The sequence below is a fragment of the Delphinus delphis genome, chromosome 16, assembly GCF_949987515.2.
Source record: "Delphinus delphis chromosome 16, mDelDel1.2, whole genome shotgun sequence".
Taxonomy (NCBI): Eukaryota; Metazoa; Chordata; class Mammalia; order Artiodactyla; family Delphinidae; genus Delphinus; species Delphinus delphis.
Genome location: NC_082698.1, coordinates 48,744,174 through 48,759,857, shown reverse-complemented (window position 1 = coordinate 48,759,857; position 15,684 = coordinate 48,744,174). Strand labels below are relative to the sequence as shown.

Sequence of the window (15,684 nt, the reverse complement as noted above, 5' to 3'; positions counted from 1 at the left end):
ACTGACCTTTGTAGGGACCCTCACCTTGTGCTCTAGGTGAGCGGGATGGAGGGCGGGGAGAGGAGGGGCGTCTGAAGAACCTGGCCTGGAAGAAATGGAGGTCATGGACCTGCACGGTGGCACAGACTCACAGTCTAGCTATTCACAAAGCAGATTCCTCTAGGAACCTCCTTAGGCACAAGCAGCTTGCAGGCCCCAGGAAGGAAGTCAGTGTGTCATTGGAGAGCACAGGGAAGTCAGTAGAGGCCTGCAGACTTGCAGTGTACCACCTCCAGAGCGAGTCTGAAAGACAGGGGAACAATGGCCATATGCCCCAAGTGACAAGAGGATGCCACCCAGTAAGCAAAAGTGCAGCCAACCGAGCAGAAGAAAGGGAAGGGTCACGATGTGCACCGCCTACAACAGGCACCTGCCAGGTGTGCCAACACAGTAGCAGAAAAATGGCCCACAAACACATGCGCATCCTAACCCCTGGAACAGTGAATATGCTAGGCTACATGGCAAAAGAGAAGCAAGGCTGCAATGGAATTAAGGTTGCAAATGGAATTAATCAACTGATTTGAAGACAGGGAGATAGGCCTGGATTATCCCAGTGGGCCCAATGTAATCGCAAGGGTCCTGGGAGGAGGGAGACAGAAGAATCAGAGGAGTGGGCGTGAGGACAGAAGTGACTTGCTGTGAGAAGGACCCCACCCACCATCGCTGGCTTTAAAGATGGAGGAAGGGGGCCAGGAGCTAAGGAAGGCAGGCAGCCTCTGGAAGCTGAAAAGGCAAGAAAATGGATGCTCTCCTAGAGCCTCCAGAAGGAATCAGCACTGCCAACACTTTGATTTTAACCCAGGGAGACCCACGTCAGGCTTCTGGCCTGCAGAACTGTAAGATAATACATTTCCGTTTTGTTGTTGTTGCTGTTGTTAGTTTGTTGTTTGTTCTGACCGCACCACACAGGCTTGTGGGATCTTAGCTCCCCAACCAGGAATTGAACCCGGGCCCTCAGCAGTGAAAGTACCAAGTCCTAACCACTGGACCGCCAGGGAATTCCCTACATTCCCATTTTTAACCAGCAAAGTTGTGGTAAAATTTGTTTCAACGCCAAGAGAAAAATTATGCAGCTGAGTGGATGGGAATGATGGTGTGGGCCTGCAAGCATCTTTAATGACTCTAACATCACACCCAGGGAAATGCTGACAGTATCTCCCAGGCAGGGACCTATAACACCGTTATCAGGGAGAACAGTGGGTCTGCCAGCAGAGGCTGCAAAAATACAGCCTCAGCGGGACCTATAATTCTGAAGGGAAATCAAGGAAGACACCAGAGGCATCAAAGCTCAGGGAGGGAAACCGTCTAGCAGATGTCATAGAGCGTAAGGGGCAGGGTGACCACCTAGGAGTGACCAGTATAATACGAGCAAGGCCATCAGATGGACACCACCAAGCCCACTGTGCTTTATTTTCCTCTTATTTCATTGTTTCATTGCTGTATTCTGTGAACACCAAGCTATACTTGGGTGATTTTTACCCTGTCTTCCTAAAACACTTTTGTGCTTATTGTAACTAAAAGGAATAATGCATCACATATATTCCTTTTTTCTTCCTCTTCCCTAAATTGTTATCTTTCCACTCTGTGACAGATATATCTACAGCATAACCAATAACTCAAGTCTTTCACTTACAGTAAAAGATAATACTGTGAACGGAAGAGACTCATGTTCAGGCAGTTCCTTTATGCGTTTATGCATTTATATAATCCTCTCCTTGAGCAGGCACTCTAAAGCAATATGAAAATTTTTTATTTAACAAATTAGTATCTCATCTAGTATCTAGAAGACAAATTTTCACACTTATTGTTAATATGGACTTTACCAACTAAATCTAAGATACAGCCTTTTAGAGATTTAAATACCATTTCTGTGTTATCATTTGCTAAATCCTCACCAAATGCATACTTTATTAAAAAGTGATCCAATCTTTTACGTAAACTGACCGACTACCTCAAAAGGTAACTTGTAAGAAGCTTGTATGGATACAAAATCAGCCTGAAAAAACTGCAGGTATAAATCTTAGGACCAACAAGCCAAAGTAGGGTTTCCTGTTTTCTTCATTAAATACTTAAGCATATCCCAACATAAATGTTTGCATTTTTAAAAATAAGTTGTTTTGGATATTGAAAATATATGCAGCCATTAAAAGTAATGTTTACAAATAGTTCATAGTGATTTCAAAAAAAGCCAATGATATGTTAAATGAAAAAAAAAATATATATATATATATATATATACACAACTGAACAGAATAGGAACTCTCAGCACTTATGAAATTCAGTGCACGAAAAAAGACTAGAAGGAAAGAACAATGGTAGAATTCCAAACGATTTTGTTCTGTCTCTTGATGCTTTCCTGTACCTTCCACATTTTATATAATGAGCATGCATTGCCCTTTTCCTTTTTCTCATTTTTAAATTAATTCATGCTCATTGTAGCAAAGCATTTCTTTTATAATCAGGAGGGGAAAAGTTAAGCAAAAAGCTGAAAATGAAAAGGTCAGTTAGGGTCCGCTCTCAAGGAATTCACTAGCTTAACCAACGGTGCAGCTGAAAATAACAGCCTCAGGAGAAGCTGAGATGGATTCACAGTTGGTCAAGAAATGGAGAGGGAATTCATGTTTACTGGACACCTACTGCAGGCCCTCTGCAGACAATTCATACATGTCTCATCTCATTTAATCCTCACCATAATTCCAGGAGGCAGGTACTGTGATTGTTCCCTTTCAACAGATATGTGAACAGAAGCTCAGAACAGGGCCAGGCCTCTGCCAAAATCACACTGCACATGAGGCAAGCAAGATTTGAACCCAGTTTCTTGGACTCCAAGAACTATGCTCTTATTCCTGCATGGTGCTACCTCTCAAGTCAAAATGGGGCAGCACCACTTCAATCCCAATTCCACCTCGGGGGTGGGGGGGGGTGTCACTGGGAGCTCGCCCAGTCCATGATGGAGACTGAACCCCAGTCTGCCTTTGCCCCAGCCAAGAAGTCCTTTCCTTTCCCATCCGAGCTGCATCTACCACCCATGTCCTGCTGCTGGGACTGTCCAAGCCCAGGAGAGAGATGAGATATCTATCAAGCAGGGCCGAGAGAGATGAGATATCTTTAAGGTAGGGCTAAGCCACGGGATGGACAGCACCCCACAGAGCGCAGAAGGAAGGACACCCAGCCAGCTGAGCGCCTGCTGCGCCAAGCCTCAGGCCAGGGAGGAGGAGCCTCTGTGCCCCGCTCTGTATTCCCTGAGGCTCTCGAGGAGTCCCATCCCTGGTAACATCCCAGGGCTTCAAAAGGTCATGGGATAACAATGTGAATTTCTGCCCACGGGGCTGATCAGTTGAAAGCATACCAACTTTAGCCCGCACACGCCCTCTGGACAGAGGGTAGCCCAACACCACCTGGTCAGTATTCCTCCACCTGGACAACTGTCAGCCATCAGCTTCCAATTCTCTAGTTCTGGATGTACGCACACACTCACTCACACGCTTCCAAGACTGTGTCAGCCTGCCATGCTTGGAGCCTGAGACATTCTTCCAGTTATAAAAATAGAGAAACTGAGACCCAGAAAAGGCCCCTGGGTAGAGCCCTGTGCCTCCAGAACAAAGTTGCATTAGGGCTTGAAGGCTGAACGGCCCGAAGCGCTGTTTTATTTGGCTTGTACTGTGTTGTTCAAATTGTTTGATTCGTCGAGCACAGTTAGAAATCAGGTTTTACATTAAAGTCCAGATTTGGGGCTCCTCTTAAAAAAAAAAAAAATCATCCCATTTATAACACTAGGATTTTCATTCCCAAATGGTAAAGTCAGTTGAAGCTACGGAACAGCCGCTCCTTTTGACAGAGATGACCTCTCCAGACCCCACATTCCAGGTTCTTTCAGGCCCAGCTGCCCAGTTCACCCATGTGTGTTACCTGCCTGAGACTGTAACCCTGGGCAAGAGCATTAGCTTCAGTCTCTGGGGACCTGCTGCTGGAGGGGGGCGGGGGGGGGGGCAATGGGCATCATTTGGAGCAAAATGAATGAGCATGGAATAGTCAACACAGCCGAGGGGAAGTCAATGGAAACAAGGTATGTCAACAGAGAAGGTGGAAGCGCCAAACTGCCATGGCAAACACAGGCGGCATCCCTGCCACACTGTGAGCTCCCTGGGGCAGGAAACAGGTGCTCCCCAGCTGCGTCCTCAGCTCCCAAGCACAAAGAATAAATGTCCACAGAGACGAGTGTATGGGGACAGTGTCAAGGGAGCATGAGGCATTGTGAAAACTGTGGCATGTAACTGGAAAAGCCTGTGTCACCACAGATCCCCACCCCAGGTAGGGTCACTCCTGCCTAAGGAGGTCCCACCCTCCCCTGGCTAGAGCCCACCCCAAGCACATGCAACAGTTGTGATGAGGGCACGCTGAAAAAAAAGTCCAAGGGCAGGGCATGCGGGGGCAGGGACTGCAGGTAGGACATGATCAGACAGCAAAGAAGGACAGGGATTCCTTCCCTCGTACCTCAATGAATGTCAGACCTCTGCCAGGGCTGGGAGTGGCAGCTCCCCTGACAGACAACACCAGCCTCACCCCACTCACCACCACTCCCAAAACACATCCAGACCTCCAGGTTTTCACAACTACCTCAAGACATCCTTGGACTTTCAGGCCCCAGAGCTGGGCCTTCTCCCTCCTCTGCAAGAATAGCAGACTCCCCAAAACCTCCTTCCAGCACCAAGTTCTCCCCAGCACCAGTTCTGACCTTCTGCACCCAGACCAGAGCCTTCACTGAGTCACCCTATCCTTGGAGATACAAGAAAACCAGCAGCCAACATATAACCTAGAGCCGGAGGAGGGCTCTGGGCCCAGGGGCGGGGCGAGGGTAACTTGCCTGGAGCCCTCAGCCAGCCCACCTCCTCCCTACACTGACCCACTGTCCTGTCCGTTCCTCCTGGGAGGAATCCCGGCTACCAGCCGTGGCCTCTGTCCTCAATACTCCTGGGCGAGGGCCTCAGAGTCAAAGCCTTGGATATACGGAACTAGGAGAAACCATGGATATGGGGGCAGAGGAGAGGAAAGGGGCCCTGGGCCAGGCAGATATCAGGGGCAGTGAAAGCCTTAGTCTCTGATGAGGAAGCAGGCATCGTGGGAGAGATACCCGAGGCCCAGAGCCCAGGCTCAAGCCAAGTGGGAGGTGAGCGAGTGAGAGAGTAGGGAAGAGCAGAGGGGGCTTCTGCGCTTAGCCTCGCACTTGTTGCCTCTGCCTGCGGGCCCGAGTTTGCGGACCACAGCGGCCCAGGCACGGGCTAGGATTTCCCCGCAGTCTGGCCTGGCCCAACTCCGCTGCTTTTCTGGTCAAACAGCGCCCACCTTCGGCCCGGGCGGGGACGCCTCCGCCCACGGCGGGGACCGCGAGGGAGAACGGCTCCTCCAAACCCGGAGGAGGAGCGCCGCCGGCCGAGAAACGCCAGCCAGCCGAGGCACAGAGCGGCCTCGAGGCGAGAGATGCCGCGCGTTCACGGGCTTGGGCGCCACACGCTCCTCGCTCCTCGGTTGATAGCGAAGAAGACACTGGCCCATCCAGGTCAGGGGAGGTGCACCAACACAGGTACCCTGCTCGAAGACACACCCACCCACACTCAAACAACACAGACAGCCCTAAGCCACACACGCCTGCGCGGCTCACAGACGCGCCCACCCAGCTGGAAAGGAGCCGCACCAGCCCGAGACACGCCCCGCGAGGAGCCCAGCTCCCCGCTCACAAGCTCTCCGCTCCAGCCCCGCAGCGCAAGGCACTCCCGCACCACTGCTTTGGTGGGCCGGGGAGGGAGCGCGCACCGTGCGCGGCCCCGTGACTGCCCAGGCACACAGGGAACCCTGCGTGGCCCAGCCCTTCGCGACCCTGCAGGGCTCCAGCGCTGCTGGCAGGCCCCCCCGCCCTGTTAGCCCTGGGCATGGCGGCCAGCCACTCACCTTCCTGCACGGCCTGGAAAGGATTGTTGGCCTCGATGACCTTGATGGAGTAGGTGATCTTCTCGCTCTGCAGGATGTCATCGTTGAGGCTCAGGTCGGATACGGCCAGCTGGAACACCCTGTCGTCCTTGGCCGCGTTCTCCTCGAAGATGGCACCTGGAGGAGAGGAGGGGTCAAGGCTATAGGCCTAGAGGGGGCCGCTTCCCCACCCCACCCCTACCCCAGCCTTGGCCCTCTGGTCATGGTGCTGGCAGGACTGCAGGTTGCCAGGTGGCAGGACTTCTGGGCTGCGGTTTCAGCCTGATAGGATAGTTTAAGGCTCTCCTCAGTCCCCCAACACAGAAACACACCCCCCAAATATTCCAACACAGTCGACATGAGTTACACATGCACATGGCATATGCTGCCACCAGGTCACACAAGTGTCTCACAACCAAACCACCTCATGTATCAACCATGCCCCACATAATGGACTGAGCCAAGCTGCTGTGACCTCAGGCAGCACCTAAATGCCCTGACATGGCCCCGTGAGTCCTATCCCAGGAGCCACAAAGTTCCCCTGCAGGCAAGTGTCCCCAGCCTCAATCCCAAAATGGAACAATGACTTCCTTCTGCCCTGCGCACCACCCCCTGCAAAGAGCTAAGCGAGCAGGTCCACAGTGGCTCTCCTACGCCAGGGGGCTTCTTTACGCAGGGGCCTTTGATAACCGATGACAGGCAAGCAGGCAGCTCAGTCCCAGCCTGGCTCCCTGGGCTCTGCCTCCTGCTTTCCATCCCTCCCCACTTTTTCTCCTGCCGTGTACGTTAGGGGTGGGTGGGTAGGAGGATGTCCCTAGACCCTTTGCCTTCTAACCCAGCAGGGCTGAGGAGCCCAGAAGGAGCCGCTCTTGAAAGGGCTTTCTAGAACCATGAACAGCTCCTCTGGGGCGGCCTCCGGCTGGCCCTTTGCGCTCTTAGCACCGCCGTGGCCGACTCTCAGCACTTGAAACCGGGATCGGTGGGACTCACCGAACCTGGCCCTGTAGCCTGGACAACTCCGGAGTCCTCCCCCTCACCAGGCCCTGAGGGTCACCACAGTCCCAGGGCTGGGCCCAGTGATTCCCCGAGTTGGGGGCTGGGCAGGAGGAGGAAGGTCCCATTCCATGCTACACCCAGAGCCGCAATGCTGACCTCGAGACCCAAGCGCCCCCCCCCCCCCCGCAACCTCCACCACCATTGGGAAGCAGGTTTGGCCCCGGCCCCTGACTCCTGCAGGGGGATTGCAGCGCACCAAGCCCAGGCCTAGTCCCTGACCACCCATCACACCCCGGCTTCGCCTGTCCCATCATCCCTGCCTTCTCACACCTCCCAACCCCCCAGACTCTCTGGGCTCGCTGGTCTTTCCCAACTTCCGGAAAAGCGACTGCAGACGGGCTCCCCAAAAGCAACCGCTGTCAGTCCCCCAGCCCGTACCAACTTCCTGGGATTTCTCCCCTGCTGCTACCAACTCCCACACACTCCCCATCAGCGACAAGCCCCCTCCTCCTCTCCTCTATCTCGTCTTCTCTCCTCTGCCGGTTCTCTCCCTCCATCGGTCTCTTCCCGCTCAGCGCGCGCGCACACACTCCCCCCACACACCACACCACAGCCCAGGCTTCTTCCCTGATTCCCACCACCCAGACCATGTGCCGGCCCCCAAGACCTGGGCCGTAGGAAACTCTGGGACAGTCCAGGATTGGGCTGCTGTCGCCACAGCCAGATACACACACACACACACACACACACACACACACACACACACACATATACAGAGAGGTACACAGACACACACCAGAGAAACAGGCAGACACTGTGTCCACTCTAACAGGCTGACAGTCATGCACGCACCAACACAGGCTCTGATGGCCCCATACACCCCAACGCCCTCTCGCAGTGACACCAACACGGAGCCACAAGCGCACACAGAGACACACGCTGACAACACCCACCCACCCACATTCACGCACGGTTCCGGTTGGGCCTCTTGAATCCTGCCCTGCCAACTTGGCGAGACCCCGGGCCCTGCCGCCTTCGGCGCCCGCTGCTCTGAGCTGCGCCTAAGGGCTGGCCCTACCCCGCCGACGGCCCCGCCAGGGGCGCGGGTCTGGACTTGCGCCTAGCCCCGGATTTCCCGCAGCCGCGGCCCTAAGTGTCGGCAGAGGCCGCGGGGCCCCGAGGCGGGGATTGGAGCCCCGGGGAGCAACGGGAGCCCGCGGGAGCGCGGCGCAGCCCGTGCACATCTCCGCGGGGCGGCGCGGAGCGGCCCTTCGGGGGAGCACCGCCCGCCGAGCCCCTCGGCCCAGGGAACAGCCAAGTTTGGACGCCGCGCACCCCCCGCGCCGCTGGGGCCCCCGCCCAACCTCGGCCCCGCGCCCGCCGCGCTCACCGATGTGGATGATGGAGTCGGCCCGCACCGACACGCACTGGCATATCCAGGGGAGAAGCCACAGCGTCAGCGCTTCCATGTCCCCCGGGCGCGCGGCTCATCCGCCCGGGCCCGGGGCGAGGCCGAGGGCAGCGCGGAGCGGGGAGGCGCCGGTCCGGGTGCAGTCCCGGGCCGCTCCCCGGGAGAGCGAAGCCCGCCCGTGCGTCTTTCCCCGCGCGCCCGCCCCTGAGCCCTGCGCCCGCCCCAGTCCAGCCCAGCCCAGCGCGGTCGGGCTCCCGCTCCGCTGGTGGCTGCGGCGACGCTGGCGGCCCGAGCCCAGGCCGGCGCGGCGGGGGCGGCCCGCGGCGGCGGCGGCGGCAGCGGCGCTCCCCGCGGCTCTGGAGGCTTCGGAGGCGGCGGAGGCGGTGGCGGCGGTGGCGGCGGCAGCCGGGTCGGCGCGGCGGCTCCGGGCTCGCTGTGTGTCTGAGCCCCGGTGAGGAGCCGAACTGCGGAGGACGCCCCCTCCCCTCCTCCTCCCCCTCGACTCCGCTCCCCTCCCCTCCCTGCCCGCCTCCCTCCCCTCCGCCCTCCTCTCGACCACGTGACTGCGGAGCCTCTGCCTCGCAGCGCGGCGCTCTCCCGCTCGCGGCTCGGAGGGGGCGCCGGGTGCTCAGCGCTTCCAGCCCGAGGGACGCTCGGAGGCCCGCAGAGCGATGGGGACCGGCCGGGGCTGCGGCGCGCAGAGACTTGGCGGCCCTGGGCCTCGTGCCCCCCGTTCGCCAGGGACCAGAGGATGGAGAAGGGTCGGCCTCCGACTGCCCTCGAGGGTTCCCGGAGCCCCCTGGCCCCCGCCGACCTCAGCCGCCTTGCGTCTTGGGCCATGACCCCCGCCCTGGGCAGAGAGCCCCTCTAGGAGCCGGGCCAGGGGTAGCCGTGAGAGAGACCGGGCAGGGCACTGAGCCAGGCACCGAGACGCAAGGGGAGCCAAAAGGGACCCGCCGCGGCCAAACGTCGCGGAGTAGAGCCGCGGCCGCGGGCTCCAACCCTAGCTGGCCCCACCGACATTGGCGGGCGCCCATCCCCCACCCCGCGGCCCCGGGCTCAGCCGGGAGTCGGGCAGGCGGCTCGCACTCTGAAGCCCAATTCATGGCCGGAAACCGGCGCATCCGTGACCGCGGCGCCTGGACGTGAGGAGCTTTCTAAGCGGCCGGCGTGCTCAGACTCCGACTCTGCACGGAGTCTTTTCGCGCGAGCCCAGGGCGAAGAGCCGGCTCCTCGCGGCCAGCGCAGAACGGGGCTCTCTCCACCGCTCCGGGAATGCCTCCGGCCAGCCACCACCAGATGTATCGTTAAGCTGTTTGGGCTCCAGCCTGGGTGGAAGTGGCAGGCCTGACGCCTAGCCACCCTGCCCCCGCCCCCCACAACAAGTTCCAGACTGGGCTCCACGTGGCACACCGAAGATTTCAGGAAGACAGCTGAGCCTTCCCGGACCGGGATTCCGCGGAAGCTCGGTCCGGGCGCGCCTGGCAGAGCCTAGTGCAAGGGGCCACTTCCGCGAGCCCGGGAGCGCCCCTTGGCCCTGTCGTTGGCCTGCGCCCCAAGGCCCCTGCCTTGATCAGGGCCGTGCGCAAGGCGTGAGGGATTCAGAGAGACTCAGCAACAGACCTTACCTGGAACTCCCCGCTCAGAGGAGAGGCAGACACCTAAACAGATCATTAAAAGATGTGGCAAGGACCCTGAATAAACGCACAGGCGCGTTCTGGGCTGTGACCCAGCCTGGGAGGAAGAGCCAGGGGATAGTTTCGTGGAGGAGGTGACAGTTCTAAAGGCTGAGTGGAGGTTACCAAGGGAGAAGGAAGGGAGGCTTCCAGGCATTGAATGCTGGTTAGCTAGCCAAGATACGAAGAAAAAGAATTTAGTGTGAGTGTGTCTGTGTGTGTATGTGTGTGTGTGTGTGTGTGTGTGTGTGTGTGCGCGCGCGCGCGCGTATGTGTGTGTCCCAAGCTGCCTGCCACAGAAGTCACTGGCAAATTTTAGTTTGGAAAGGTGTGGGAGGAGGCTGTGCAGAGGGGGACAGTGCAGGCTTGGAGAACAGTGGGGCCGCAGGGGGAACCTAGGGGAGAGGAGAAGCTGGGTTGGAGAAACAGCAGGGAACCACATGGGCTGGCAAGGTGACTTCCAGGACGAAGGGTCCATAGGCAAGAGGAGAGGAATGACCATGCCTGAAGGAGGCTGGGCTGTCCAGCTGGGTGTGGTGCCCACACAAAGGCACTTCCTCAAGAAATCCATCTTAGGGGCCTTGAATTGTAAAACACACCCCTCCCGGGCTCTACAAACCCCCCATGCCTCCATTCTCACTCCCTGGAAATTCTACCATGCACTGGCTGAAAAGTTGTAGAAAGAAGGGAATAAAGAATGGGTTTTATTATGTAGCAATTTGGTTCCTATGGAGACTGTCTCCTCCTGGGAAGGATGGTGGTATGTTCACCCTGTAGGGGCTCAAATCTGAGGTCAAGGGCCACAGGGTCAGGGATCCCCAAACACACTTGTTGGGACCCCTGTAGTATGTTAGTAAAGTAGACGTGTGATACTTCTAACCCAGTTAGAAGTTTTTCTTGATATTTATTATGCTAGGTGGTGGCAGCATTATTACAGTGAGACCAGTCTCAAGCCCCCCTTCCAAATATTAAGAAGTCAACCTAGAAACACACATAGTTTGGGGGAGAGTTCTATCAGTTTCTAATCTGGATGATGAGGTCCCTCTCGTTTGGGACCTGAGGGCTATGACACAGGTTGGCATTCCCCTGGAAGCTCCTCTCCTGGGCACCACCTTCCCCTCCACGTCCGACAGTGCGGGGTCCTTCACCATCCCAAGATGCTCATCTCTTAATGCTCACCCTCTTATACTTCCAAGCCAAGCCAGTTTTCCCTACCAGACTGGAATGGCCTAGATATACCTTGACTGGCCAGGAAGGATACTCTGCACAGGTCCCATTTCTACTAGAGCTGGGAGGCAAACCCAGAGATCACTGGGGCCCTAGGCCTGTTTACCTCTAGGCAAGACTATTTTAATCCTCTCTGCCACCTGAAGTTGGGATTACCAGCTTCCAAGGACATTGGCTTATTGGGGCTTTATCAGATTCATCAAAACCTTAATTACTTATTGATCCTCGCCAGCCCAGTCCCTTTCCACCCTGATAACCTCTGGGGCTGTAAAAGCTGCCTCCCCCAGTCCAGGCTCCCGGGCAAGCGACTCTACCTGATGAACAAGTTCACCCTGACGCCAATAACCTGGCTGGAGAAGAGAGATTAGCAATCTCTGGGTCATATGATACAAACCCATGTTACAGAGGGGAAAACCGAGGCTCAGAGAAAGGAGTAACGTACCCAAGGCACCAGGTGAGTTGCTGCACCCAGGACTCAGTCCTCTTGGTTTGCTCCTTACTACACAAAGATGTATTCACAGAAATTAAAACTGGGTCAATAAATCCTTCATTTGCACAGAGTTCAGCCAGCACAGGTGATTGCTTTTTCTAAAGAGATCTTCGGTTATACTAATTATAACCGTATTTATTTAGTATTTACCATTTGCAGGCACTGCACTCAGCACCCTACATTTTACTAGGAGACGATATTCCCATTTTCCACTTGGGAAAGGAGGGTGCAAAGAGATAAACTGGGCCCATCAGCACTCTCAACTAGAATACTACTGGAAGCCAGTAGTTTGCCACCAAACCTGCAGGTGAAGTGTCAAGACAAAGAGAATATGGTGGTCCACTAGGAAGTCACGATCGTCGTCACTTAAAGCTTCTTCATTCCATAAAGCAGACCTATCCTTTCTCTGTCATCTTATTTCTCACCCCAGTCAATAACTGGACTGAGGAGCACCAGCTGGAATCCTGACCCTCACAGGAGCCTGTTGCCTGAGCACATTCCGTGGGGAGCTGTCTACTCCATGTAGAACTACCACTACCCAGCCCCTGAAGAGATGCCCCCTCTCCAATCATGTACCTTTAAGCAAGCCCCCAGATTAAACAAGATACTGTACCATGAAAGATTGCATTCCTCCCTCGCCAGCATAGGGCCCACCTGGGATTTCTAAGATAATTCAGCCCACACCTGCATGAAGGTTGCTACTGGCAAGACACACCAAAGCCCAACCTGGAGGATTCTCTGCAGGCCATGGCACAGAAGACCAGCTCTCCTGAGAACACAAAGAAGAGGGCAACCCAAGTCCCAGGGTCGATCCCCCACCGCCACCAGGGAGAGGTCAACCAGCATCTTAGAAGGAGCCAGGCTTAATGCCCTGAAGCTTCAATTCTGGGCTGGGCCCTCCCTGCCCATGGGCTCCAAGGAACCCACAATTGGCCAGAATCTGAGCTGAAAAAATCCCACTGCTACTTTCCTCTATTAACCCACTGGGTTTTTCTTAAAAAAAAAAAGAAAGAAAGAAAAAACATTTATTGGTTACTTCATCCTTTCCTTCAGTCTCGGCATTTGGTCTTCTGTTGTATGTTCATTTTCCATCTTTACTTTGTCTTCCTTACCCCTTCTTGCCAACCTCTTTCATCTCATTTTTACTGTTTCTCAGCTTGTGTTTATTTTATTTGATCTTCTTTTATATTATTATGTTTTTTATTTTATTTTTACTCTGGTTAGCCCAGTGGGTTTTTACTTTTCAATTTCCCAGGGCAGCAGTCTTTGTATCACTCTTTCCATTATTCGAGGCTTTCTATTCATTTAGTCTTGGGTTTTCTCCACGTTGGGGGTTGGGCAAGTGAGACTGAAGATGCCCTCCCTGCACCCACCTTGCAGGAGCTTCCAGGGCAGGACCCACTAGTACGTGCCGGCCCCTGGCCCACACCCAGCCTTCACACCCTTTCCAGGTGCCCTTTCCAGGGCACTGCCAATGGCTCATGCACGTGCCACATCTGGCAGCCCTGTCGAGGAGGCTTCTGTTTGCCGGAACCAGACCCCACAGGCTAATGAGGAGGAAGGAAATCACACACAACATGTCCTTCCTAGAGAGGAGCATCTCAGTTTTGCAGGGCAGGGGCCCCTCTTTTTCACCATTATATGTTCCGTAAACTGGGGCCCAGTTTGGAGTGTGCAGTCTGCTTAGAACCAAGATAGTCCACAAAGTTACCAGTGTGAAAAGTTGCTTCCTTCACAAAAACAAGCTAGAACCTCAGAGGTCTGGTCCCTGGACCCAGGCTCTCCAGGCAGGGTGGGTGGCAGGACCAAACACCAGCTCAGGCCCATCTGGAGCTCTCATGCTGATGTCCAGCACTCCCCTTGGCCCCTTGGAGTTCAGCAAGGTCCCTCCCTTCTGAAGGGCAGAAGAGGCAGGCCGCAGTTTGCACAAAGGCATTACTAAATGCCAAAGGACAGCAACGGGGGGAAGGCCCGGTTCCCAGGAAGGACCCTGAGCAGTCATCTCAGGCCCAGGCATCCCAGGCAGCCTGTGTCCCAGCCTCCTCCTAAAGCAGTGATCCTCCGGGTGTGTGTCCCCCAGCCTGAATCCAGGGTGTTCTTTAGAGAAAGTTCTGGCTTCCAAGGCTCTAGACCCACCCCACTTCCTTCAGGCTTGACCTGTGTGCTCCAAGTCCATTGTGTGCAAGGAAAAGGTTCTCCTGCTGAGAGTCTAAAGTTTGAAAACCTCAGCACTGACAGTCTCTCCTGAGCCCAAGGGCTGGTCCAAGCCCTTCCCAGTTTGCATGCTGGGATCCCTGGCCCCTGGGCCCTGCAACTCTGCCTTTTTCACTTGGGGGAGCTCCTGGTTCCCCAGGAAGGACCAAGGAGCAGAGAACCAAAACCTAGCCTGCCTTTTTCCAAAGAAAAACTCAGGCCTTCACACCCTCATGAGCCACTGCCGAGGCTCCAGACCAGGACATGGTCCCCTCTGCCCCTGCCATCTGCTGTAGTGGGTCCCTCAGTGGGCGCTACACAGGCTGAGTTGAACCCGTGAGCTGAGTTAAGGAAGATGATGCACTTTCCAAGCAGAGAGAATAGCAAGAGGAAAAGTGTGGAGGCAGAGGCATGTAAAGGAACAAAGAGAAAAGCGGCAAGATGTGGAGGGGCCAGGATGGAAGGTGCCAGAATAGTCCTGGTGGGAGACGCTGAGACCAGTCTCACTACTTTTCAGACATGTCTCGACAGAGCAGGGGCCTGAGGTGGCCCTGGGCAGCCAGAGACATGTCGACATGCATATCCTCAGTGGCCACCTTAGGGAAGCCAGAGGGCCACTGATCCACAGTGGACAGTCAAGACAGAGGGGTGAAGCCCTTGCGCCCCTGGCCACCAGGGAGCTCACAGGAGGCTGACCCATCCTGACTCTGCACACAACACTCTGTGCCAGTCCTATGTCCTCTGCACTCATGAGGGATGGGGCTGCGGGTGTCCATAGGTGAGGAGGGGCCCCCAGGCTTGCTGGACCCCAGACCTGGCCTGCTCCCGTCTGTGATGGGACACCCAAGTGTCACCCCTCCCACTGGGCTCGGAGCTGCACACCACAGGCACTCTGAAATGAATGTGAGAGGCTCAACGCACCCCACTGCATCCCATCCCAAGTCAGGTATAGCCCTGCTGCTCTTACCGGCGTGGGCCTATAGCCTCTCAAAGCCAAGCTTCGCCTTTCCCAAGGGGCAGGGATTGAGGGAACTACATCTGCCTGGAGCCCTGGCTCACCTGGCAGATAACCTCTTCCCCAGACCCAGGCCTCCAGCTAGAAGCAACCCCTAACGAATCAGATCACCCTGCTCATGGACACACCCATTTCCATAAGCAATTTTTCTTGCCCATAAACCTCTTCTTTTATGCGATGATGAAGTGAACTTGTGATTGATTTCCTCTGTCTGGGTGTCATGGCGCATTTAGCACCCTGTAACCCCGAAGGATGAAGGTGCTACCTCCTGGGGATGCTTCTGAGGACTCGGCTTGGAGCAGGGACTGCCCAGTGCTCCTTCAGGTGAGGCGGGGAGATGGCACAGGCCCTGGATGCACCGCGGATATGGTGGGCAACCTTGGGCAGCATCCCTAAATTCCCAGACATTCGTCTGGAAAGTAGAGAGGGAGACCCAACGTGTTGGTGGGGGGAAACATGACAGGGAGTAGGAGAGAGCAGAAGCCCCACGGGGAGACCCCAGGAGAGGAAGGGAACTCTGAACTTGCCAAGTGCCAGGCCTGGGTACAGCAGCCGTGCACACACCTCACTGCAGAGAAGCAGCAATGCCAGAAAAAGTATCAGTTGGAGATGGGGATAAAGGTTTGCTTGCCTCCCAGGTTCACTGTAACTGTCTCCAGAACCAGGGGAGATT

The 15,684-nt window shown here is 55.7% G+C and overlaps 1 protein-coding gene across 1 annotated transcript in view; it reads right to left on the bottom strand.

The window, feature by feature from the left end:
* GRID1 (glutamate ionotropic receptor delta type subunit 1) overlaps positions 1–8,598 on the bottom strand; it is a 666,253-nt gene extending 657,655 nt beyond the window's left edge. The window contains exons 1-2 of the mRNA XM_060033707.1: positions 8,390–8,598; positions 5,986–6,141 (exon numbers count right to left, since the gene is read on the bottom strand). Of these exons, the coding sequence (XP_059889690.1) occupies positions 5,986–6,141; positions 8,390–8,468 (235 nt within the window). The 5' untranslated portion in view covers positions 8,469–8,598. The remainder of the gene's footprint in view (positions 1–5,985; positions 6,142–8,389) is intronic.
* Positions 8,599–15,684: the final 7,086 nt, after the last annotated feature.